This window comes from Coturnix japonica, chromosome 4, assembly GCF_001577835.2.
Source record: "Coturnix japonica isolate 7356 chromosome 4, Coturnix japonica 2.1, whole genome shotgun sequence".
Classification (NCBI taxonomy): domain Eukaryota; kingdom Metazoa; phylum Chordata; class Aves; order Galliformes; family Phasianidae; genus Coturnix; species Coturnix japonica.
Genome location: NC_029519.1, coordinates 13,151,218 through 13,178,533, shown reverse-complemented (window position 1 = coordinate 13,178,533; position 27,316 = coordinate 13,151,218). Strand labels below are relative to the sequence as shown.

Sequence of the window (27,316 nt, the reverse complement as noted above, 5' to 3'; positions counted from 1 at the left end):
AGACACATCTGTAGACCAAAGCCCAGGAGCAATCATGCTACTGAGGAAGGGTAAAGGTTCAGGAATAAAAAGCAGAATAAAGGAAAAGGAATCTGAAAAATAAAGAAAGGAGATAACTGTAATAAATACAGAGGAAGCACAGCTATACCATCCACCTTCAGTTTGCCACACAGACTGAAGATCACACAAGATAAGCCCACAAGAGCCAAACAACAGCCCTGATGTGCAGTGAAAGGCAAAGTGTCTTTGCCTGTGGCAAAGAAGCAGATTGTCCTTGCTCCTACTATGCACCTGAGCACCAAGGATACCCACAAGAGATTTATTACAAGTCTTTACGAGAATCCAGTGCCCAGCTCCCTGTTTTTGGGGGTTTCTTGTTCCTTTTCTTTTTTTCTTTTTTTTTTCTTTTTTTTTTTTCTTCCTCTTCTCCAAAGAGCGAAGCTAAAGAAGAGTCACAAACACTGAATAGAAGTTTCACCGCAACTGTCTGGCAAAGGCCGGCTGCAGAGTCTGGGTTTCATTTCCCCAGTTCTCACAGAGGTTGCACTCAAGCACAGAACTTAACTCCTAATCTTAACTGGGATTTCACTTGAGTCTCTGAAGTTGTATCATCATAATTCCAAGAACAACTCTTTTCTACTGACACCAGTAACGTCGTAGTGCCAATGCTCTTACCTTCAGGTCACTCAGGTACACTGAATGCACCTGAGCTCCCCTGGGTTGGCCCTGCCTTCCCACCGGATGCTCAATCACTGTTTCAGACCATGACTCAGCATTTCCACTATAAACTGAATATTTCATTTTCTTTTTGACTGAAGCACTGTGAAGTACATTTCCTTTTGAAAATAACAGCAGCTTCATAAGTATATCCAAGACCATCAATCTTCCACGAAAGCAGAAGGGATTAAATCCTCACCTATTCTTAGCCCTTAGGCAAGTTAGCACTTGGAGAGACAATACTACCTTAACAATATCTTTCACCACTGACAGTAAATCTCAGTCATGCAATCCACATACCTTCAGCCCAACAAATAATCTAATTGGTTGCTTTTTCTTTCAGTTAAGCAAAAGAACACTAAAGGTTGATCTATACTCCAATGATTTAAAATAGGATAATGCAGTTTCTTGTGGTGTTTTCATGGCTCCTTAGCTCTGTTCAGTCTCTGCATGCTATGATAACACTCTCTTGGTCACGCCTGGCCAGCTGTAGGCTTATGCTCACCATTCCAGCCCACTCAACTCCAGGGCAGAGGCCACTTCAACACAGCAGTCTGTGCTTGCCTAAGTCACTCTATACCAGCATATGCCCAGGCTCTTTCTCTGGTTTATGCTCCTTGATAGTCTCATCCTTCAACATCTCTTGTATATTGGGGATCATCTTAGTTAAAACACGTTGTAGATCCATTAATCCCTACTATGCCTGCCATGAACGTGAAGTCCAAATGTTCCACAGTTTAAAGCAGATGGATGAAAATCTGGATCAGCGTTCGTGTGCAGCTACAGTCTGGAACAGTTCCATGGTTTTGTCACAGCTGTGTGTTCTTCTGCAAAAAATGCTAAACTTAATGCTTAGAATAAAAGTTCTTCAATGCAAGGCTTTTTCTGTTGTTTATACAAAGCACAGTTGATCCTGATGCGCAACTGAGGCCCCAGGCCCTGCTACACTGTAAATATTGGAAAGAATCAGACTAAAGAAACTACAGTCTTTGTACAAATGTTCATTTTAAAACATGAGCCATTTGGGTGCTGTCTTCTAATCCTGCTGGAGATAGCAGTGTGCTTCCATATTAACACAGATATTTCTATTTTAGTGGAATTGTTTGATACATCTACATAAATGGTGTAAGAAATCTCTGAAGCGCTTGGAGCAGTCTGCATGTTAAATGCAAGGAAAAATATTCCAGTGATTACAAAGGAAAAGTAATTAATTCACAGGAAATATTTGCATTTTTACTTTCAAATTAGGTTTAGACTAAGTATCAGGAAATTCCAATATTCTTGCTCTGACCTATCAACAGAATAGTATCTCATACAGTGCTGTGTGGTAAAACTAAGTAAATTAAACTAAGCAGACAATTTGTAAATATGCTTTTTGTTTAGACTGGAACACAAATTTTATACAGTACGTACAACTCTTAAATCCTACCTAAACAAACTCAGAGACAAGGCAGACAAAGAGTGCATACCTAGAACCATAGGTTTTACTTACAAATAATCATGGGAAGCATTTACTCAGGAAGACTGACCAGAAAAAAAAAAGCTAAGCACATTAGTCATAAATACATTTCAGGAGTTCTTCATCTTACAAGAGGAAGGCTCTTGGAACACAGTGGTTAAAACATTTGACTTTGTGAAGCTAAAACTCACAACAAATTCTAATACTTACCAAAAAAGAGTAAACCCTACTAGCCCTGACAAGCAAGTGGTGCTTGCTGTGTTTCTGGAAGCCTTCCAAAGCTTGTAACTTGAATAGCTACTTGTGTTTAGAATAAATTAGGTTAGAGAGTCTATGATATGCAGTGGTAATTAGGAGTAAGCAGAGGGCATTAGATCTTAGAAACATGCAGATATTCTGTGTCATATAAATTGAGCAAAGTGAGAAAATCCACTAAAACCAACAGGGATGGCTTAAATCTAGCACTCCCCAGTCTCTTCAACATCACAGATAACATATCAGGACTAGATTCAAATAGCAAGTTTTCTCTTTGGATAGCTGTATCTTGTGGTCTCAAGAGCGGAGAATATTTTCACTAACACTTAATTTAAATAATTATTATAAATAATAATAATAATAAATAATTATTTTATATAATGTCAAGGCTTTGATATGTTTCTTCAAGTGACAAAACGGTTGAACATACAATCATTCTCAAGACCAACAGACTGGATTATCCACTACAGATGAAGTCTATTTGTTTTCAGCTTTCTGCCTCAGCAGTGGAACTGTTTTGATACTCATCTTTACTTCTGTATGTGATTATGTATGCACAGTTACACCTTGAGGATGGAAAGGAGGACTAACCCTACAGCCTCTCAAGAACAGAACACTTCATAGCCAGTAAACCTGTTACGCTGCAGTTCAGAATTCTATTCATTCACTTTTCCATAGGCAATGAGTAGCATCACTAAAGTCAGCCCAATGATTTCTCAGTGCTGGCAACAGGTTTTCACTGGTGTAAATCACCAGACCTCTAGCAAAGTTAGACTCTGGTATTTCTCTGCTATTTCCAATAGTTCTCTATATCAGAACTACTAGAAGTGCAAGAATACAGCAGAGCCAGAGTGAAATCAAGACCAATTCACCAATATTCTCTTAAGTACATCTTGAATTTTAGAAATGTTCTTCTGGAACTGATAGTTGCCTATTTAAAACTCTTCCATCATATACTCAGTAATTCAGATCTTTCTTAATCTTTAAATTAAAAAGTTAAAGTAAACTTTGCTCAAGATTGCAACTAAAACCCAGGTGTTCTGGGTCTTCCCAATACAATCATTCTATGAGATGCAAAGTAAACAGTCTAGTCCAAGTATAAATATTTAATAAGATGCTTGCATCTGGAGCAAAATGGAGCTAAATTAGTGTTCCCTATTTATAACATAAACAGATTAGTTGCATGACAGTGTTAGTACAAACTCCCCTTGACTATAAACATTTGCTGGTGTATTTCACCAATAACGTATAATGTATAGGAATAGAGAAAGGATTTATTTTGAAGGGTTGATGTGGATAAGCTCTGATTTAGAGGCCTTATCTCACCTGACTGTACCTGTTCCTGAATTCTCCAAGGAGGACAAGTATTCCATAAAACATGGGATTAACAAACAAAAAAGCCTAGTTAAAAATCAATGACATATACCAAGTGAAGATTCTGCTGTGCTTCAGGTTTTTTTACTCAAATAAATACTACCTTTTATTAGAAGGTTCTGAGAAACCTAAGCCTAAACTTACACGTATTTTTCAAAGACAATTCAGCTAAGAACAAGAGCAGCCAAAAAATCTGAGCTATTACAAATGTACTGCTCCATCCCAGAATTAACCGTTCATTCCCTCTTTACTCTCCCTTCAGCAAGAAATCAGCAGGTGAGTGGTGAGACATTCTCATCCATCTCACGCACAAATTCTATTCATCTTCTATAAAAGTTGATCTTTTTGTGTGGCCTTGTAACTTGAGATAGAATAACAAGACAGTAATTCTGACAGTGTTTCTTCTTATGCAAGTTTTTATACGTCAGAAACTTTAATATAGTAAAGCCATATTGGCTACAGTGCTCCTCAACCATTTAACTTCTCTTGCAGTTACACAGTTCATGTTGTGTTGGTCAGGTGGACTGGCTACCCTCTCTAACAGGCACAGCCTTCATGAGTGAGCACTGATGAGACACGCGAGCTGCCTGTCTCTGCGACTTGAAACAGGTGTGCCAAGTCACTGCTGACAGAAATAGCAACTGATCTACACTCCTGAAGGCACTGCCCGAGGATAAACAGTTGAGACAGCACAAAATGGAAACAGCCACAGACAGGAAGTGAATTCCCCAAGGTAACTTTTGCCAGGTCCTCTAAGAATTTTATCACTGCAGTCTGAAGCACTGAAAGCGATCCCCATTAACATAGTTGGCTACCAGGACAAGAACTGCAGCTGTACTACAAAGTGGAAACTTGCCACTGGTGTTTGTTTGTTTTTTCCTCAGTATCTTCCCAATTATCAAATAAGGAACTTATGATTCTTGTTTGCCCTCACGTACTTACTAGACAGAAGCCAGCTGTACCATCTGCTTTCATATATATAAATGAAAAAATATATATAAAATGAAAAAAGTTGTCGAAAATACTACAGACAGAACCCTAAGGACTCAAGCCAAATATTTCTAATCTATTAGGCTTTCCTCATAAGTAACCCTAGAGTACAAAGAGGAAATACAAAACAAATGCTGAGGTTGTTACTAAAGCACAAGTGAAAAAATTATGTATAAGCCAGATTGATCTTATCAGAACTAAGTCAATATTCAAGAATCTTACTTTTGTTTATGTTACTCATTATTATGTCCAGTTAAAACAAAGAAAATGTAATTAAGTGCAGGACTGTTTAATGAGGATGGGTTTTGTTGATTTCCTTTTAAATGAAACACACTCCCACTTAAATTTCCCTTGTGCCAATACATTAATTTACTGGAAAAAAAAAAAAAAAAGTCTAAGGTAGAAAAAAAATAAATCAAAGACTGCATTTTCCTCTTTAGGCATACCAGGTTGGTGTACTACTGAACAATACAACAACCACCACAATCTCTCAGAACTGGAAAATAATAACTAACCTAAAGCCATTTTGCAAGGGCAAGGAAACCACTTTTGTGCACAGCACTGCAAGTCCTAGATGCAAACACAGCAGAACTGTGCTACTCAAAGAGGTCTGGAAAGGATCAGTTATCTTAGTTTTCAAAGAAGTCTACTACACCAGAGGGAAGGACTATACAAGCTTCACTACCTTTTAAATACCACATAGGTTGCTTTTTTTCTCCAGGGAGAACTATATTGCAATGAAGTAAGTCAGGAAAAAAAACAGCAGTGTTCCTGTACAATTCTGTTTGTCCATCACCTGAAGAGAAATACTCCACTTCAAAACGGTCGCAATTCCTGGTAAAGCCACAACTTAAATCAATGAGCATTGCCAGCAAAGAACACACGTGCAGCCTCCATGTAATAGGAAAGATGATACTCTTTTTATTTTTTTTCCTGTGACCTCATCAAATGCCATGTCCTATTAATAATTTGAAAAAGATAGAGTTTTACTCTTTTATTCAATTAGTGATGAAAATAAGTGAACTTTGAAGGGCCATGTCAACATTACAGAAGAGTATAATGCCCTACCAATGCAATAAGCAGAAGAAATTGTTTCAATTTCTCAGCATATCCCTGTAATGACGTCACTTCATGAAACGCTTCAAGGAAAGTCTTCTCTTCAAAGTCAGGAATAAGAAGTTGATAGTGATAACCTCAGAAGGGCATTCAGCTTGCAAGTGGTCTCTCTTCCTCTTAGTGGAAAATCTTTATCTGAAGAGAATGTTACACATGCTTTATTAGCAAAAGAGTTGCAACTCCATTAGGGAGCCAAGGCACTTCTGCTAACCTGGCTGAAAATGAGCAAATCATTCATGTATAACTACATGTATCGCATTGCTTCAAGTACCACAAACGTACCCACAGAAAAGCACCTCTACTTTCATTTACCTCAACTTAGTGAATTACTTTAATTAAGCATTGGACTGATTCAGGAAAAACATAATTTAAGAGCAGAAAGGAACTTGGAGTATCTCTGCACAGACTCCATACCAATTTGCTTTGAAGGCCCACAAGTAAAGATCTAGCCTCCTTACAGCAGACAGCAAATCCCTTAGTAGCAGCCATAGAGCCTTGCTTCTCTCTTCAGTATAGAGAAGGGTTCATAACACTGGTAACAAAAGCGTACCAGAAAGCAAGCATGCTTTTTACAGCAGATAACACACTATAATTATGTTACAAGCTTAAAGACACCTAGATGTGATACACCTGATGCTCTCCCACCTGTTCATGCAAGAAAAATGCAGAAAGCAGCAGCAAAAGAAAAAAAAAACAACAAAAACACCTGCTTTCTGTCACCCAGTGTACAAAATAAAGGCACTGTAAGCAGAACTGTTATTTACCCAGATCTTCTCAGGAGTTAACACATGTTCCAGCTGATTAAAAAAAGGAATGGTTAGAATAGATTAGTTGGGGTTTTAGATCCGATGTTAGAAAAACAAGAGAAGTTTAGTTACTTCACTGCTCTGGAAAAAGTCTAGTGATAACACTTATGTCATTTATTGTTTCAAGAGAAAATGCTAAATCTTAGGAAAACTTCCTTTAATGTCTGAAGAACAGTGATCCAAGGCTACGAGGAACCAACGGGTGTCCTGTTGCTGGTTTTGTAATGCTTTTGGATTTACAGCTCAAGTGCAGCTGGAGTTATACAGGGAATGACCACCTGCTGCTTCAATTTTGCATGCAGACTATTTCTTTCCTTTGAATTTGCTGTGAAACAGGCTGGACTATATTTCAACAGCTTAGCGTAATCCAGAGGCTGATATCTTCCCCAGAATATTTTGTACTGCTAGGAAGACGTGCTCTAATTAAAGTGAGACACGAACAATGTATTCTGCTATTTTCTCTTTCACAAGTCTCAAAATCCTTGGAGAGTAAATATGTTTCAGAAGAACACAACTTATTTTCAGAGGTTTATTATTAAGAAATACATTGTGTCAAGTTTCTGGTATTTTATTTCAAAAGATTTTCTACAAAGACACTTTCCTGAAAATAGAGTTGAGCAAATAACAGATTTCTTGACTGAAACTTGAGAAAACAACTATAATAATTCTTAGAGTGAAAGCACTTTGGAGCACCAACTGGCCCCTACTGTAGGTCTGTAGCTGCCCTCACTGCAGGGCTTCCCCCATCTCAGCTGGGATCCTAAGTCATTAGTTGTCATCATAAAAGAAATGCCATTACAACATCATGTCAGTATTCAAAGTGGCCAACACAATCAGTAAGTATCAAAGGAAATCAAGCTTCACAAAGAAGAAAAAGTCTGCTTAAAGATTTGCTAGAAAATACCCATAATCTGTACTTCACATGTAAGAATATCACGGCCTGTGTTCCAGCTGTTCAGCAAGTGTGATTCACGATGACAGGGTAAGCAGTCCCTGACATGTTTGTGGAGCTACAGTAAATTGTGTTTCCAATAAAACATGACCGATAAGTGTGCACTGTGATTCACAAGGAGAGCTGAGGGGAAGCATTACCATACGGCTCCAAATAACTGTGACCCACCATGCTCTACAACTTCCAGAAAGAGTAACTGCTGCTGTTCAGGCAGTGATGTCTTTCATTGTTAATCCATCCGAATAAGCTCTCACTGCAGTTACAAATTCGAGACACAAAAACACTTTTATGCTTATGATAAAAAATAATTTTACTGAACAGAATGATTTCATGAAGCTTGCAATCAGTGGGAGAGGATTCTCATATTCAAAACACCTCATTGATTCTATGACCTACATGATGCTTAAAATACAGGGACAGCCTGAAAATTTGCTACATAAATTGACTGCCTTGCAGAGCTCAAAATCTGCATTTATTCTGAGAGGCATCCACCAAATTCTCTGTCAAGCTGCAGCAGTTTGCAACAAACATGCTATGGCAAGAATATTCTGGCTAATGCATCTGTTGTTATTTTTTTCCCACCACATTTAGAACATTTGATTTTATTTTTGGAAACTAACAGGAAAACAAAATGCTCAGACACAAGCAAGCATATGTTGCCAATCTAGTAATAGAGACATGGGCATTATTCATTTGGTGTTGCAGCAGATTTGCCAGTGTGCTAACACATACTCCAGCTTCAGAAGCAGGCAAAGAGGACACAGCTCAGCTATAAAGGAAAGCTAGTTCTGCTATTCTGTTCCAGCACAATACTGTGCACTGATAGAATCATTACCTTTCACAAAGACAGGGAACGCTTGCTTATTTCCATTAGTGGCACAAGAGGTATTACATACCATAGTCAAAAAGAAGCATAACCTAAAGTTACTCCACAGGTACTGCTCTTTTTTACTATAGATACATGTATTCTCTTCAAAGAAACTACCTCTAAATAGTTATACAGTCTCAGCCATCTCAGAAAGCTGAAATGCACCAGGGATATTCTGACTTCTGAGATGTGTGGTATCCTGTTTGAGAAAGGCTGTGATTCACACCAATACTGCACATTTTTCCCAGAAAAAGAGGACAATTAGCCTAGGGGATCCATGAATTTGGCTTTACTTTCAACTAATTGGCACTACTGCATCTTTTACTACTACAAATGTGGTTTTGCCTGGTTAACCATCTTTATTGTTTGCTCAGTCTGGCTGCAGGCTCCATGACTGGCGTACTTCCTGCCTATCTGTTGCTTAATTAAGTTTGTTTTGTAGTAATCCCTGCTGTCGGCTGTTTTCCTGGCTCATGAGTCGCCTCCTAACCTGACTGTCAGCCAAATCTCTTCGAACCAGGCCCTGCTCCTACACTGGTTCTGTGATAATTCTGTTCCTGATAGGCTAAGTTACTCAAGTGAACACAATGAAAACATCATATCTTTCATTTACTGCCAACGGAAACTCTTTTAAAAAGGCTCCTATTTCTTCAAAGGAGCACCTCTTCTTATTTTAAGAAGACTAGAAAATAATTAGTAGCACAAACAGTACCAAAAATATGAAAACAATCACAATTAATTAGAAGATGGGCAATTTGGGGATGAAGTAAGAGGAGTAAGACAGAGAGAAAATGAGATCCTAAAGATAACTTAACCTAGAGAAAGATGGCTGAGACACAGTCTAAGTGGAATATCTCATGCAAGAATGACATAAGAATGTGATGGAAGAAAACATCAGTTGGGTAATTTCAAGGCAGGATATGGGTTAGCTCTTGTCTATTAACTGGAGTGGTAAGACAAAGTCTTGAGCCACCTCTCAGATGCAAGAGGGCTCTAATAATCTCTTTTCAATTCAGACACTGTTGCAGTAGTCACCAGACAAAAATCTACATACTTGGTTAAGCAAATGCCCACCAGGATGCTACTGAAGCTCATATTAACATCTGGTCTTCCTGTCTTCACAAGAACATTGGAGAGTTTCTCTCTCTACAGAAACTGTTTTCTGACTATTAGTTGAAGTGGCTGATAGAAAACAATTTTAGGAACATTTACAGCTCTTCATCAACTGTGAAAAAATGAATGAATAAGGGAAACTGAAGAGTCAACATTGATCCTATTCTGAGGAGTTGTATGGAGAACAAAATCACCAATTAATCAAATGTCATTCTGTAGCCAATAGAGATTTAATTTTCATGAAAAAATAATGAATTCAGCAGATGTTTTTACACTCCAGTACTTGAAAAGCAGGACTACTGACTAGGAAACTGTTGTTGAACTCTGGCTTGCCCATGCAGAACAAAACTGTAGTACAAGTAACTGTTAACATCTTTGGGCTTAGAGAAAGATATAAAGCTGAAACATAAGGTCAGTCAAGGCAAGGCTCTGCAGAGGGTGGGAGAAAGGTGGTCTGGTTGCACCTTCCTGTCTATCTGTCATCCGTGTTGTTCTCTGGGAGATGTAGTCTTCTTCTGTAAGTTGCAGATTCAGTAAAATTATTCATGCTTTATATGATGTTATGATGTGGAATACTGATAGCAAAATTACAAAATTATTAAACCATGACACTATCTATACACAGAAATCAGCTGGATAGAATGATGGCATTGTCTTCAAGGGGAACAGGACCGTACTCACCCAAATTACCAGCAGTAGCCATGGCAGCTGGTATAAACAAGAAATTAAGCATTTATTCCCAGACTAATAAGCCTGTATCCTCGGTTCACAGTGTCAGCAGCAAAGAGAGAACTACAGTTTACTCTTTCTTCCACTCTGAAGAACATACTACAGAATATGTCAGAGCAACCCAACTCTCCCAACAGCTGACTTCACGTCTTTCAATAGCTGGGAACAGCTCAGCTTAAATCCTTATCTGTAAAACCTCACTTCTGAGAAGCCCTGAGAAGGCCAGAGGTTTTTTTTTGTTTGTTTGTTTGTTTTGTTTTTATTTTATTTTATTTTATTTATTTTATTTTTTTTCAGACCAGAAAGGAGAAATAGACAAGGCAGTCAGTTACCTGGTAGAGAGAGACTAGATATTTTCTTCTTAAACTACCACATCTCACAGCATTATAAGCTGAAGCATTTTTAAATGCTAAAGAGAAAGAAGAAAAAAAAAAAGAAAAAAACAACTTAAATAAATCATCATGGGTTATAACAATTACTTAAACAGTAACAAATTACTCTTTGCTGTGATCTTCCAAAGTCATCTGGAAGTGCTCTGTAGAGCACAGCTTGAGAACCTACGTTCTGGTTGATCTAAAAAGTAAGCACCGGCCCCCACTGCAATTACAAAATATTCTCCCCTCACAGACAGACTTAGAAACAGTTATAGGGCACTGAGCACCTCAGCCACCCTGGTAACGCAGTGATGGTTTCTGGTAAGTTTCCAAAGCAATGAAAATCTTCACAAGATACATTTCCTAGAATGTATTTTGCCTCATTTAGCACACACCTCTCCAATCACACAAAAAAATATCAATCATGGAAGCAGGTAGCAGAGTCTCCCTAGCTAACATACTTCAACACAGTTCTCTGTTACTGAATTTTAGGAAGTCTGTATGATAAGAGCCTGTCCCCCTGAGAAGTCTCCAAACATACTCAAGATCATGTGAGATCACATTGGACTGCACAGAAAAGCAAGTTTCATCTTGAAACCCATTGCACAAGAAATCCTTTCAAATGCAATAAGACCCGCTTTATTTGCATTTAGTTACTCTATGGCATGGTTCTCATTAGAATAGTAGGCTCAATGTATTTAGGTTGGGTCAGGAGGACACGTACAATAATTGCTTAATGTCAAATTTGGCAAAGTTAGTTTTATTACTTAAAAAAAAAAATCTTGGCAGCTGTTGAAAAAGCAGCTGGCATGAAAGCTGTTTGACTTAACTGTTACCTCATTTTCTCTCATAATATTGCCAAAACTTCGTAACAACACAGAACAGATGGTTGACATCTTTAAATTTTACAGATAATTCTCTTCCCAAATCAAATAATGGCACTTCATCTGCTTAACCAGAAGAGGATTTAAAAAACAATTAACCATCATTTACATATATTCCATACGTTAGAACCATATTTACTGTGGATGACAGCACTGCAATACTGTCAAAGCTGCAACACATCACAATAATTAGAAAGAAAGTGCAGCTCTTACATTCACGTTTAGAGAAGGGTTTGGATTCTGGATGACTGTTAGTGCTTGGTAGACAGCAGCCTTGCACCCAAAACTGCTGTGTGAACTCATTTACAACACAGTCTACCTAAGAGATGAAAGATACTACGTAGTCAGCTGGTATAGAAAGGTTGAAGGAAGGTGAGAAGTTGGAAAGACTTGATTAAGTCACTTACATGAAGCAAACATGCAGAAGTCCAAGAAGTTTCCTCTTCAGACAGGGCTAATACACAGTAAAATGACACAGTTGACAAACAAAACAGGCCAAGAATATTATTTTAAGCAGTGTTTCCAGACACCAGTCAGGAAGGAGACTACAGTTTCCAGAATAACATAGTAGGAATTGTGTAGATAGTGAATAGTGTAGATAGTGAAGACAGAGAACAGGAGTTCCTGTCAAGAATCATAGAAATGGGTTATATCCTGGCAGGAAGAGGTAAAGTGGCAACTAAGAGAGCAGACTGACTTAAAAACACACAGGTGTTGAAAACTGCAGAGAGAAGAGGGTGGAAAGAAGGACTTAGTTAAGAACAGGACATTGAATTCTGGCATATTTAAGGTGACCACAGGACATTCATAAGGAAAAAGGTATGGTTAGATGTATACCTGATGGCAGGAGAAAAGGAAAAACAACTCATTATATTGAGCCATTTTCCATAAAATGGAAAAACAGAAGAAAGGAATTGTAGAAGACAGGGGAAAATACTGCTGCCTAGCAAGGCACACCAGACGCTAAGCTCTGAAGTCTAGATACAGGATTTTAACAAAGCTGGATTACAGGCTGTCTACATTGCAGCTGGAAAGGAAGGACCCACAGTAACAGTCACAGAAGCTCAAAGATTATGACAAAACATACATGTAGCCTGGTCCAAACACTGAGATTCTTTTGCAATAGAAAATAAAGTAATTGGCTGTTCTTGTCCTAAAGAAGAACAAGGAAATCTCAAAGTGCAAGTAACAAGGAGAGAAAGTCACGAAGATTGGCTTCACAGATTGGTCAGCCCTGGATGATGAAGAATTCACTATCAAATTAAGCAGCATTTAATTTCCACTTGATTCATCTTACCTCCTATTTTGAGTTCGCATGCACTGGATGGCTAATTCCACATGCATATGAATCCAGGAGCATTTGCTAGTGGATACTGCCTTGCTTGATCAATCTTAAACACAGCAAGAACTACTAATTACAATGACTGTTAAGTGGCCAACAGCTTTCAAGAAGTTCTATAATGCAATAATCCTCTTTATATGAGATGTGAAAATACCCCACAAAAATAACTATAAAATGATCCCAGTATTACCTCTTCTGTGCTGATTAATAAGTTAGTATGCTAAGATAACATATGTTGGCACTGTTAGTTTGAAGAAAATGTCAGTAGCTTATAGCCTGGTTAGATTCTAATTGGTTTGTGAGTCAACCTACAGCAAGTGGATACCAAAATGGCATATATCACTATGTCTTACAGTGCTTTTCAAGCTAGGTAGGGAAAAGAAAATAAGTTGTATAAAACACTTCTGCAAAAACAAAGGAAAAAAAAAAAGGCCCAAAAAAACCCACACTTGGTTGAGCTGAAAATTTCATAAATTATATTTCATCAGAAAGTCTTTAAACTGCTCCAGTTAGTGATCAATCAAAGCTGAATTCAGCAAATATTATCCAAAAATACAAGTTGTAATTATTACAATTTCATAGCAAAGGAATGTCAATCAACCTTCAACTGATTATCACGAGAAGCACTCTGTGCCCCCTGTAAAAATTTGAGGGGATTAGTTCCAGACAAATGTTAAGATCTCTTGCCAATGAAACATAAGATTATGCTAGATTAACAGATTAAATTATCTGAAATTGAGGTTACAGATTACACAGTTCAGTATATGGACGTTGGGTCTATCATTTTTAGAATAACTGCAAATCAAGCAGTCTAACAGAACTCGACTGTCCACAGATGAGTTACACAACATTTACTATCAACATTTTCACTTCAAAGAAAACCTGTGGAATCTCACACATCTCTTGGTACACTACCCTTGAATTCAGATGATGACTGCAATTTTATTTTTCTTAATAAGTCTGGCAGATTTTGCTTAATCTCCTGCTTACCGTGCTCTGCTTCACACTGCAGCTCAGGAGTACAAAAACAGAATTTCTTTTGAATGAGAATAGGTCAGAAGACAGGCTCCAGAACATGAGACACTGCGGTGGTCCTTCTCTTTATGTGACCAGACTAGATTTAGTGTCAAATGTCCATCATGTCCTCAACTGTCTAATTCTATGGACAAACACACTCCTTCACAACCTCATCAACTGCTAGAAAGAATTACAGCACACATTTTCCTCAGAGGAAAGAGTATCTAAATGCACTAATAGACCTGCAATTATCATATCTAATTTTAATAGACTTCAGAGAACACATGATCCAAGAGAGAAATCAGTTGATATGATGACATGTCACAGGAAAACATTCAATTTAATTAAAAATACCTGGCTCTCTCAATGCACAGTTTTAAGCTGTAAAAGCTGCTTGGTCACCATTTCTATTGATTTATTTCAAAAACTTTGGAAACAATTTCCAAAATATTTTTTCCCTTGAAATTCTTATTTAGGTGGGAGAGAAGTCAAGACTTAGGAGAAAAAGAAAAGAAAGATTATTATCAACTGAAGAGCTCCAGAACACATCGAGTAAAGCTTAAAATAAATCCTTACACTGTTTTAAATTCCAAGATAAGCGAACAGGCATCAGGAAAAGGTAAACTTGCAATGAGAACTGCAGTTGCTAGTTTGTCTTTGCAAATGTTTGAAAGTAGATGACAGCACATAGAAACAAAAAAGCCAGCACTACCATAAACTAATGCAAAATGAGCTGCTCAGATGAAATAGTACAGATCATGTACTATTTAGTGCTTCTTGAAATGGCAGACAGGGCAAAGTGTCCTCTTGGTTACTGTTGATTTATCTGCAGTTCATTTCTGAGCAAGATAATTACCAACAGAGCAAAAAACTTCCAAAGGGCATTATCCCTGCCCATAAATTGAATCTAAAAATGAGAAAGCGGAGTGAAAAATGCTTTTTTTTTTTTTTTTTAAACACGGTAATTTCTTCTGATAGTCCCAAAAACATTCTAGACGTAGCTCACTCAACCACAAAGAGACTACATATATTAGAAATTCAGCCTTTCATTGGAGACTAGCATCAGATTTTACATTCCTCTTGTACCCATCAACAGATGTTCTGAAAGTGGACTGTATGTAAAAATGTAAGCAGAAGTGGGTTTAAAAAATGTAAGCACATGATTGGACTGTCTTCCTTTTCAAAAAAGGCTGCAGGCACCAGGATACATTTGGGTACCTTCACTATCAGAGTAGATGTACTTTTAAAGTCACAATCGCTGCCAGCCAGAAAAATGAGAGTAGAGATTCTGAGAGTTAGAACCCCCCCCCCTTTCATCTAAAAATTCTACCTGTAATGAGGGCTTCTCACGCGTGCTTTTTATTTTAAACGGCATTGTTAGATTTCACATTAAAAGTCAGCACAAATTCTAACAATGCAGTTTAGAGAAACTGGAATGAACATGTCCTAGGTTCTCAGAAATCTATTTAAGCCCAGTTGTTTCATTAGACCTTGGTAAGAACTTCTAGAGAAGGTGGACTTGATTGAACTTCATTAAGCAGCCTAAAACTAGCATCATCTAGCATTAGGGCTTTCCTGAGAGCAAGCTATAGGGACAACTAACAGAAGATGTACATTATCACTCTGCTGGCAGAATTCCCCAAGAGGGTGTCTGACAAACACTACATCACCCTACCCTTCTAAACAGCATCATTTCTGTGAAATGGATTGGGATTCATGTTATAGAAATCGTTCTTCTTTCAAGTTCCAACTTAAAAATGAAAAAGTCACAAAAAAGAAAAGTATTTTGTATTGCATTGACAGTCTATAACAAAAACATGAACGTAGAGATATGGGGTATTACATACCTGCATTCCATTTCTAGAAGTGTCTAAGTAAACAGGCAGTAGACTCAGACACTTCTACAAGTTTTCCTGTCCCCCTCTACCTTTCTTTAAAGTGTCTGATCAGAAGTAAGTTTATCACAGTCCATCAGCTTGATCCGATCAGCAGCACATACAAAGGACATTTAAGGACACTGTCTATACTATTTTCATTGAGTCATCAGCTTATTACCATTTTTTCTTGGGCTTTTCAGTAATTTCCTTCTTTTAAAAAGAAGCTTAGCTTTATTCTTGTCAGATTAGTTGTGCAAACTGACAGCTGATTTTTTATTATTATTTTTTTTTAATTTAATAAATACATGAAAAGGATTCAGGGCATATGCAGAGTCCTGCCTTGTATTTGCCTTTTCTAAACTCAAAGGTCTTGCAGCAATGCATAAGAAGCTAGGCAGAAAGCCAGGGAATTAGCCTCAGGCTGCATGATCTCCTCCAAGAAACAAACAGTGCTGTAGGATAGATAATCACACTGTCTCCTTTCCCAGTTCCATCAGTTACCTCCCTGTCCTCCAACATGGCAGGACTCCAGTAGTTGTCTGCAGATGTCCAAGAAGGTGTCAGCAGGGCTCAGTAAGGCTTGATAGAGGCAGTGTTGTAATAGGGACTGATTACCCCTTCTAGCTGTCAGTTTACTCCACAGACAGGTCTCAGTAGGATAAAATGTATGTCTAAAAGCCTGAAAGCATCTACTGATACAGGTCACGTAAGGAACAAGCTAAAAGCCAAGTGAGTTCTCAGGTCAGCAATGAAAACAGACTAAAATCTTTGTGACATCTTAACAAAAGAGATACCAAGAGCTCAAACTGCAAGGTCAACACTGTTGTGGCCAGTTCAAACAATCAAGTTGAACCCCAGGAATATAAAGAGACAGAAGAATGATGCTCATTGCTATCCAAAGGTCAAAGCATTTAGAGGATATTCTGTTCCAGAACCAAACCAGGCCTGTGCCTTACCACATCTAATCACAGCGTTGAGTAATTGGCATTAGCTCATATTTTAGGTTGAGAATTTCCTTGCAAAGTTCTTCTGCTTATCTGTTTAGACATGTTTCCACCCTACCACATGATGATTTCAAAGAATTTTTATTCTTCCAGAGCAAACACATCATCAGTTATCAATTAAAAATTCATACTCAAGTCTGTCTGCAGCTAGGGAAACATTTAAGCACATGCTTAAGATCATTTCTAAGTAGTAACATTTTCTTAAGTTCAGTCCTAGAAAGCAATGCCTTGAATTTACCCCACACATCACTGAAAGACACGTGGAAAAAAACACATTAAAATCATAACTGCAAAATGAAGTTGGCAGCTCTGCACTGTCCTAAAATGGGAAGTAGCCTGCTATGTTAAGATAAAGTTTAAAATCCTTCCACACAATCAAATGAAATTAAGCTGTTTTAGAGAAACACTGCTTAAACATTTGGTTTCTTCAAATGCAGAACTCAGAGAGAATTGCTCTAGGTAACAAAAGCTATTTCCCTATTTATTTTTTTTAATAGGGAAACATTTAGATTCCTTCAGAGTTATCATTTCTTCACAAGCAAGTATCAAAGACAAAAATACTTCCACAGACTAATAGAAGCTATTACAGTAAGGATAAAAATCTGTACTGGAAGCCTTCAATAATAAGATTTTTCTTTTTAATTGTTGTAATCTACTTAAAGACCATCTGACTTTTTTTGAATCAGGCCTCTGACTGCATAAATAAATAAGATTCCATTAAAGACTTGTTGCAAAGCTAACGACTTGAAAGCCCTTAGAAGAGCTTTTGAAATCCTGATCAGGGACATTACAAATGCAGCTGGTTGTCTTCACTTCTGTTGTTCCATGAGGTCATTAGATTCAGAATTACACTAACTTGGTTTTCATTTTCCTTTAATTGATAAGAGACATAATAAGTAGTTGTATTAATGTACAAAAACTTACCCTCGCACCCTTCTCTGGGAAGCATTTGCATCCAACACTGCAGTCGCGTCCTCCACATGGCCCACTGTAAAACTTCTTTCCACCCTAAAAAAAGAAAACAAATGACTTCTATAACTATTTGTCTGCTGAAGATAATCTTAATATGTTCAAATCTCAAAATGTTTCAGCTATCTTACATCTGTGGTGTGAATTTGCTGGGAAATAAATAGCAAAATATATTTGAAATTTTACTTCTCTGTAATTTTCAGAATCACCAAATATTTGGAAAAAAAAGTATAAACACTTTGAGGACAAGTAAATTTACATGAGTAAGTGATGTGTGTTTTCTAGGGCTACCAAAATCCACAAAGTTACGTGATGCTTTGAGATTCACAATGCACTAACTAGACATAAATAGAACTCGGTCATTCTGTACAACCAAATATCTGTTCTTCACTAGAAATACCAAGGCATTGCTGTCACGCATTTGTATCAGCAAGAACCTGCAGGGCCTGAGCCACAGACACAGAGAAACAAGTGGATGGGAGAAGGTGACATATGGACCCATAAGGAGATACACGAGGCAGGCAGGAGGAAACATCAACGTTAGAACAGATATTAAAAATCTCTACCCCCAAAAGCAGATCTCCACCTCTGTCAACATAATGTGTTGACAAAACTGCTCAGTTTTAAACAAACCACATCTCCCCTTCCCACAGCAAAGCTTACAGCCCTCGCAATGCCACCCGTCACATTAAGGGCAACTGAAAGTAGATGTACACACTTAGGGAAGGACTTAGGATTTCATTCCCTATGAAAAGAAGTCAGCAGAAGGAAACAATGTCCTCATTCACCACTTGCTCTTCCTACAAGTGTAATGATGGGGCTCTGCTCTTTCAAGCCCTCCACATCAACACGCTCAGGCACACTTTCTGCCCTTGATGCTGAATTGTGTTTTGCTGTAGAGATAATCTCACACAAAGGTGGTTTTGGAAAGACCACACTGAATAGGAAAGGACAAAAGGAAGCAAAACCTCTGCTTACACCACAGAGGGCCTATGGCACCAGGAGGCTGAAGGCCCTACTGCCATGAGCAATGCTACGCATCAGCCCAAACACCTGCACAACTGTTCCTGGGCTTCCAAAGTCTGAATGAAACAGAAATTTAAGATCATCTCAAGGTGACCAACTTAAGTGCTTAAACAAGTTTAGACTGGAATTGAACACTTCCTTCCTAAAAGCATTCACAGAAAATACTTTTCCAGCCTTTAAAATCTGCTGACATCTGTCAAGCGAGGAATGTAAAAAATGAAAGGCAAGTCAAGCAAGTTTCTCATGCAGCTTTGAACTCCTTTACGTCAGCTTTCTCAAAGAAAGGAACTAGTCCAGCACTGCTTTTTCTGCTTGTATGCAGGTAAATAAAAATACATCAATTTACATCCCGATGTACCCATCATTTTGGTATTAATTCAACATCCCCAATTCTTAGTGAACAGATATCCTCAAAAACCCTTCAATCCCACATGCCCCTAGCCTGAAGAAAAAGCTGTGTTTTGCTGCAAAATAGTCATAGCTACCTCCAAGCTGTTCCAAAAGGCATCAAACGATGAAAAACAAACAGTATTTTCATACTTATTCACAGTTCTGTTCAATTAAAAACCCCACTACGCATGGAACCTTAATACTAGTCACTCAGTAACACTGTGGCAGCACCAGAAGCAATCCTTGCACTAAGCAGAGTGATAAAACTGCAAGAATCACCGTGACAGGGAATATAACAGACAGTTCTTACCCTTCAAAGATGGAAATAAAAGTAAACTTAATGCAGCAGAGGTAATTAAAAAAAAAAAAAAAAAAAAGGAGGAGAAAAACTGCATCTGTGGGATGTATAACAGTCAGTGAGAGCATCTCCAAGCTGTCTGCACAGGATGATCAGCACCAAATTGAGCCTGCAATGTACACTGGCAAAGCCAATGTATACCTCTATTTCTGAGGCTTAACCTTACATTTACAGTGTTAGCAGATAGCTTTACGCCACTGGAGAATTAGATTATGTCTTCCCAGATGCTTATTCAACTCAGCATTAAATTCTTCCAAGATTTTAGCCTCCATTCATTCTCCCCTTCCCCCCACACACATTATTCTTCATTCCAACAGTCATTTTTATGAACCTTGTTTCTATGGTTCTGCTAATTCTGCTTTCCCCCAGGAGAGGAGTAGAAAAGAGAAACACCGCATGCCAGTGCTGGATCCCTCCCAGGTTGCTGTCTCACAGCAGCCTCTCTCATGAGGCACCAGAGGAAACCTTGCCAGAAGTATCTAGTGGCAAGCAGGCCCCTCCCAGTGGCAAAGCATTGGACAGAACCTGTGTATTCTTCCCATTGCCCACTGCCTGCACTGCTCTCCACGGTCCTGTGGTTTAACATATGGGCCAAGTTAAATTCCCACTAAAGTCAAAATAAATCTTCCCATTGATTGCAGTGGGATCTGGATCAAAGACTCACTGAGGTTAAGTAAAATAAGATAGGTCCATATTTTGAGTAAAATTGTGCATACACTGAGTTTCTATGTTCCTTTTCATAGCTCGAGTCGTCATTTTGCTTATTTATGAATGAAAGAATTTGGGAAGGAAGTAAACCAAAGCCAGCTGGCTCTAAACCAGGTGTTACATGCCCTGAGTGTTTTATTTAGGGGAAGAAGCTGACACCAGACACTCCAGTACTACTTAAATAGCAAACAGACATGTACATAATATTGATGTATACAAACTTAAAGGCTACTCATAATATTCTAGAGTACAGTGCTCTCTTCTGAAGAGGTTTAATATATGTTTTCCATTCAAATGTACAACTGCATTAGTTGGTTGAACATGTACAGATAGGAATCTGAATATATAAGCACAGGCTTTTCGTACATGTTTTGCATGCATGTAGGAGAGCTCTGACTGCCCCGAAACATATTTCAGGTTGACAAACATAGTTCCTCAGAAACAATATGGAATTCAAGAAAACCCTCATAAATAGATAGAATTGCTATAATGTAAGTGTAGTAACACATATATTGAGTTATTTCAGTCTTATGTAAGTATTACTAATACTCAGCATAGGAAAAAAACATTTTAGTTAAAAAATGCTGATATTGGTGAGGAGTGGCTTTTGTGTAGTTTAAGGGTATTCAGAAATGATAGAGGAAGATCACATGTACCAACTCTCATTTCTGGTGTGCCACCCTCAAGCATTTGTGCATGGCTGATTCATACAGATGGAGTGTCATTTTAATCTTTCCATTGACTTCAGCAAGTCCTGGAGCAAAGCCAAAGACAGTAAAGAAAGCTAACAGCTGTGATTCCATAAGAGGTGTCCCAGACCCATGCTCATTCCAGCTCTTCTACAGCAACACACAGGACCTCACAATAGAAGCAAATGATACTGAAGGTCTGCAAACCCAAAGCAAATTGTAACCGCAGGAGCAAACCCCTAACACAGGACCTGAGTAAGATTTTGAGGAATAACATCAAACTGAAGGATGTAAAGTATGCTGAAAGAAGAGCGTGTCCATGATCATATAGAGAAAATGATGAAAAAAGTTGAAGATAAAACAAAACAGAAGAATCTCAGACTGGCATAAGGAGTTATGCCAAAGAAGAAACTTCTTTTCCTGTAAGCCTTATCTCTGGCAACTTCCAAACTCCAGTTAAGAACCACTCTAGCCCAGAACAAAATCCTGACCACCTCATGTCTCTGGAAATGGAACATAAGGAAACTTCTGAAACCTGCAAAAAAAATTTTTTTTCATATAATTCAGGACCTATTATTTGCTGATGACTAATAAGGAAATTATATTTACAGTACCAGACACCCTGGTAAAATGTCACAGTAAAAAAACAAGTGAAACATAATATCTCTGTTTACTTCACGAGCTAAGTAACATTACCCTTTTTAACTCTCAAAGCTTTTAAGATTTCTACAGAACTTTAACCCAATTCTGAAAACATTTACCCACGTGTTTATTTCCTCTCAGAAATCAGCAGACAGATTCTACTTCGTTACGCACGTATTAAAAAGAAGGTGCCACACTAACTTGAGATAAATCCTTCAAAACTAAAAAACCTGATAAGCCAGGAAGCACAGCAACATCTGCACTCAGAAGTGGCAGCATGACCCAGCAAAGACAGCAGAATGTCACACAGCAAACTGATTCAGTAATTCATCCCAACACAGAAGGTGTCAGAGCAGAAATAAACCAACAGGCTTCCCAGTTAAACTGTACGAGAGCATTTGCTGGGATTTGTTTGGGAGTGAAGTAGAGAAGAGATGCAAAAACATCAGCAAAATTTGCATAAACTTAAAATACACACGTTTCTTTACCCCACAAAGAATATCAAGTGTTTGAACTCTTTTTTCTTAGATACCCCAAAACTTGACTCATACTGTCTGTCAAGTTGGTGGCTTTTCTAAAAAGTATGAAGATCCTAAGAACTAATCATTAAATCATCAGAGGCTTTTTGTCAAGCTGGTGGGTAAGTAATCAATGGGAAGCAGCAAATTAAGAGCAAATCTTGAGTAACTACCAAACAGCAGATGGATACAAACCTCTGAGCAAATGACCACATCTGACACATCCCGAGAAGTCATCTTTTTAGCCTGGAGAAGAGGAGGCTCAGGGGAGACCTTATTGCTCTCTATAACTTCCTGAAGGGAGTTTGTAGTGAGCTGGGGGTTGGCCTCTTCTCTCGTGTAATCGGTGATAGAACTAGAGGGGATGGTTTTAAGCTGTGCCGGGGGAGATTCGGGCTGAAGATTAGGAAGTATTACTTCTCGAAAAAGGTAGTCAGGCATTGGAATGCACTGCCCAGGGAGGTGGAGGAGTCACCGACCATGGGAGTGTTCAAGAGACGTTTGGATGTTGCGTTGATGAATATGATTTAGCTGGGAAGTATTGGGAATGGTTGGACTAGATGATCTTCTAGGTCTTTTCCTTGCAGCTGCACACATACAATGCATACAAAAAAAGTGATCACAGATAGTGACCCTGCATGTGTGAGCAGGATTTTAGCTGGGATATAGTGCACCTTTTTTGTCACTTAGTTTCAAGAAGTATGAACTCTGCACAGGCACAAAGCTTGAAAATCACTCTTATTATAAGTGTGTGGTTTGAGATCCTTCCTGCTATAGCGCATGATTTACTTAGTCGAGCAGAATGAAAACGTGGATGCGTTACAAGTGACATTTACACATTCATCAGAAAGGTAAATGTCAGAAGCAAATAAATTTTATCTAAACAACGTTCTGCATTCCACTCTCTTGCCTATGAGCATTTTACACCTCTGACTGTCAGTAACTGAGAGCATATGTCAACAGAAAGACCTTTGAGGTAAGAATATGTAAACAGCACTACAGGTGACCATCACGGACTGAATGCTGGGTCACATATATTACACTAAACAGAGGAAAGGAGATTAGTGGCACAAAAGCAAGTATTTATAAGCCTCCCTAAACATAAGTAGGAAAATAACATCTTTAAGCAGACACCCTTCCAGTTACAATGGCAAGAGTCATCTCCTATGAGCAGGTAACCCGAGTTAATGGAGCCACAGTGTGAGGCAACACTCACTGACCACCACTTTTGCTCTGTTGCAAAAGCATTTCATGTCAAAGCATCACGTTCCCTCCAGTCCTTGCTACTAGCAACAGCATGATCCAGAAAGCAAAACATCCTACTCAATGAAAAAAGGTGACCTCAGAACATGAGCATTGGTAGAAATAGTTTTCCAGATCTCCACTTTCTAAACCTACATGTTTCTCCTATAACTGAGTACCTTAACGACTAGTGGAAAACTGCAACAAGCCTGGAAAAAGCATTTTCCAAGGACTAATAAGAAACAAAATGTAAAAAACACACAACAAGCAAGAATCTGTACAGTTTAAACAGTAACACACAAACCACATGTAAAGCCAGACTCGTTCTGAGCACCGCTCCTCTTCCTGCAGCCCCCAACACACCAGCAGTAGGAACATCACTTACTGCTCCTTCAGCACAGCATACATGTCTGGCTCTGTACTGCTCTGTCTCCCGGCAGTTTTCAGTTCAGTTGATAGGCTACATAAAGCAGTACATACCTCTTCCTCAACACCCTGCTGCTCAATGAGCATGTAGTTAAAGCCAGACAGTTTATTTACAGCCTACATGAGCAAGGACACAACACGCAACCACAAGCTTATCTCTTACTGCACAAAAGGCCTTTCAAAGGAAGCTATTAAATGTGAATTTGTAGCTAAGATACTAATTCATTTTAAGGTTCACTGACTTCTTCAGTAAACCAATTTCCTCAAACATTTTCATTCATTTCATAGAGCTGGCAAACGACTGGCAGCTGAGACCAACCAATAGTTACCAATGGAAACCAGCCCTCCTCCAATTCTAATGACACACGAGGCTACAAAACTGGAAGGAAATCCTGGCCTAGAGAAACTAGCAACAAACTCTGACTGAATCAAATTCCATCCTGTATTCAACTTCCCACTTTCATTCTGGAGATATTTAAGACCCGCCTGGATGCCTACCTGTGTGACATGGTGTAGGGAGCCTGCTTTGGCAGGGGGGTTGGACTCAATGATCTCTAGAGGTCTCTTCCAACCCCTACAATTCTGTGATTCTGTGATTCTCTGCCAGTGAGACAGGGGTGCTGGCACACTGAAAATGAGATGTTCAAGGTACAAACAGCAAAAATGAGCCAATTTCTTCTGGACAGTAAGAGGGTTGTCTGACCCCTGTTGTTTGAGGAAATGTATTTCTCATCTGTTGGCTGGAGGCTGGGGAAACAACATTCCAACTCACGTCTTGACCTGGTCTGAGTGGGCCGCAAGGCACGGCTGACAGGTACCCACAGTGACCCACAGCTACTCCAGCAGCACCAGAGCAACGAAAGCAAGAAGAGCTCCATAGCCGGGTCCGAGTAGATCGGTTACAACCTTTAATCCATAACAATGCACATTTGTCCAGGAAATTTCATTATTTTGGGTTCTCTTGCTTGTTGAAACTTACAAGTTATTTCTTACCAGATGGAACGCAGCCAGGCACAAAGAACACAACTCCTGCAGGCAGTGCTCACACTGTATGGAGCTGCACTCATGGCAAAGTACTCATTTACAGGTGCCTGTGCCTCAGAAGGAGCATAGGGAAAGGGGCTTCCATCCCATGGACCCAGAGGGCTCTGCATTAACTGTGCATAAGCAGCAGAAGGACATCCATGAATTCATTATCAAGCAAATGTGGCAGCAATAACAAGGAACAGTAGGATTATTGCATCCCACTGTAGGAAAATATGCTTGCGGATAATTCAGTGTCACTTTACAAAACCAGAAAGGCACAGTCCTATTGATATTGTTTATGAATCCTAAAATACAGCAATTCGTATAGACATAATGGTGAATTTATATTTAAGTGAATTTTTAAAGCACGTTCATATATTGATGCAGCACATAACCTAATAAATTATATATTATAATTATAATGTAATTATAAATAATAAGTCTGCTTCCCTAGCATTACTTTCTATTAAAGCTGGGCATACGCCAAGTGAAGAAGAAAAGGAACACTGCCCTAGTTCTTTAACTACACAGAGCTGTAAGTTTCACAGCCTGAAGTAATGATTCAAGAATCAGAAATAACTCTTATTTATATGATTTAGCACAGGTATTTACCAAGTTTGTACCTGCCCAGCAGCCTTATTAGCCCAGTGTAACACTCCACCCACAACCCCTGGCTAAATCCAATACACACTGCCAAGCGCTTATTGTACTGAAGCTGCTGAATGGATTGATATTCGGGATACTAAAACCCATACAGCTGGATGTTAAAAGAAGTATAGATGACCTAGTGGAAGGAGGCAGACATTATGTGATGTGTGTATATGATACAAACCACCATGAACCAGTACAAGCCTTTATAAACAAAATTAGCAAATCAGATAAAAATTGACTTTCTAGTTTTGTTTATAAAGTTTACCAGTCTTTCAGTATAGTGCTACTATACACATAGAACTCACACATAACCACATAACTGTGGTTGACAGTTGAAACTGTCTCATTTCTTCTTACCTTTTGCTAAAATAGCAGAACAAAGTTCAACAATTGTGAAGCACAACAAATCATAAGCTCATAGACTTCTATGCACAATTCTGTTGCATGAGAAGTCAATAACTGAAGACCTTTTTTCCCAAAGAAGGTTTTAAAATACAAAAATTTTTTCTTCAACCACAACAGGAATAAGGAAAATAATGAGTAACTTCATCCATTTCAGCTAAAATGTTTGTCCGCAGACTTATGTATCAGAGGTGAATGTAACAACTCCTCTTGCAGAACCACACTACATGTCCACGCTTCTGTATTCATTCCAGATGCAGCTGGTTGGCAGAAAAGCATCAGTCCTGAAAGTGACTCAACTCCTTTATCTTGTAAATAATTCTAACAACTAAAATAGTAGAGAAGGAAAATTTTCACGAAAATATCAAGGGCACATAGTACTTAAAAGCAAAACGTATGCCACAAAGTTGGAACATGTCTATTGTAACTCATACTCCAGTTTTATAGTCAACACAGACCACCAACATTGAAAATATTACAGCAATTTATTATTTGCATTTTATTTTAAAATGCATAACTCCCCAAAGCCATCAGCTACAAAATGTGGGTTTGTTTTTTCTTAAATGCAAGTTCCAGAACTGACAAACGAAGACATTTTTAAATGAGAACATTGGTAGAAACTAATTGTGCTTCCAGTGATGCCCTTGGCTAAAAGTCGATGATTGAAAGGCAAGGGAGGAAACTGCATCTGACCTTCTACTCCAAAGCTAACTACTAATCTCTCTGTCCATCTTTTGGATTTGGATCAGAGAAAAAAAGTCTCTGGTGTAGCTGCTTACCGCAATGGAACTACACTAGGGGTCAATACATCCTTATGTGTGGGAGGCAGCTGGTAGAAGGATCCTTGATCCATCTCCTTGCGAGACCACAAAGAATGGGAAGAGCCTGAGGAAATACATAGCTGTGAATAGGAGGGAAGTCTCTTGACAAGTGGCTTTTGAACCTCTTCTGCACTCTGACAACTCAGATTAGGGACCTTTCCAAAAGCAAGGCTCCTCGTGGCTATTCACTTTCAAACTTTTTTAGTGATCTAGTGAAGAAAAATTACAATACTCCATTCCATATTGCACTGAGATCCATGCTTAATATTGAAGACCTCAATGAGACTAACTAACATGGTTCAATGCCTTGCTATCCAGAAACCAACACAGGTATGTGCTTTTTTGAGTTTCTGTTCATTAAAGGTCTTAAGAAACAGCTCTTACAATACCTAAGCATAGAGCAAGCCTATAAAAAAGAATATATATATATATCTATATACACACACACACTTTACACAAAAGATGAGATCCCCCTAAATTTGCCTCAGCCTCAACTAGAACAGCACAACTGATATCCCCTCCCTGCTGAGAATAACTCTGAACATGACAGGGGAAGAAAATGATTATTCCT

At 38.5% G+C, this 27,316-nt stretch overlaps 1 protein-coding gene across 3 annotated transcripts in view; it reads right to left on the bottom strand.

The window, feature by feature from the left end:
- COL4A6 (collagen type IV alpha 6 chain) overlaps positions 1 to 27,316 on the bottom strand; it is a 111,678-nt gene that overhangs the window by 53,850 nt on the left and 30,512 nt on the right. For 2 of the 3 annotated variants that reach the window (XM_015860479.2, XM_015860480.2), the window contains exon 3: positions 17,802 to 17,885. In XM_015860479.2, the coding sequence (XP_015715965.1) occupies positions 17,802 to 17,885 (84 nt within the window). Of the gene's footprint in view, positions 1 to 17,801; positions 17,886 to 23,899; positions 23,948 to 27,316 lie in introns of those variants that run through there. The other variant, XM_015860481.1, reaches the window with a different exon arrangement.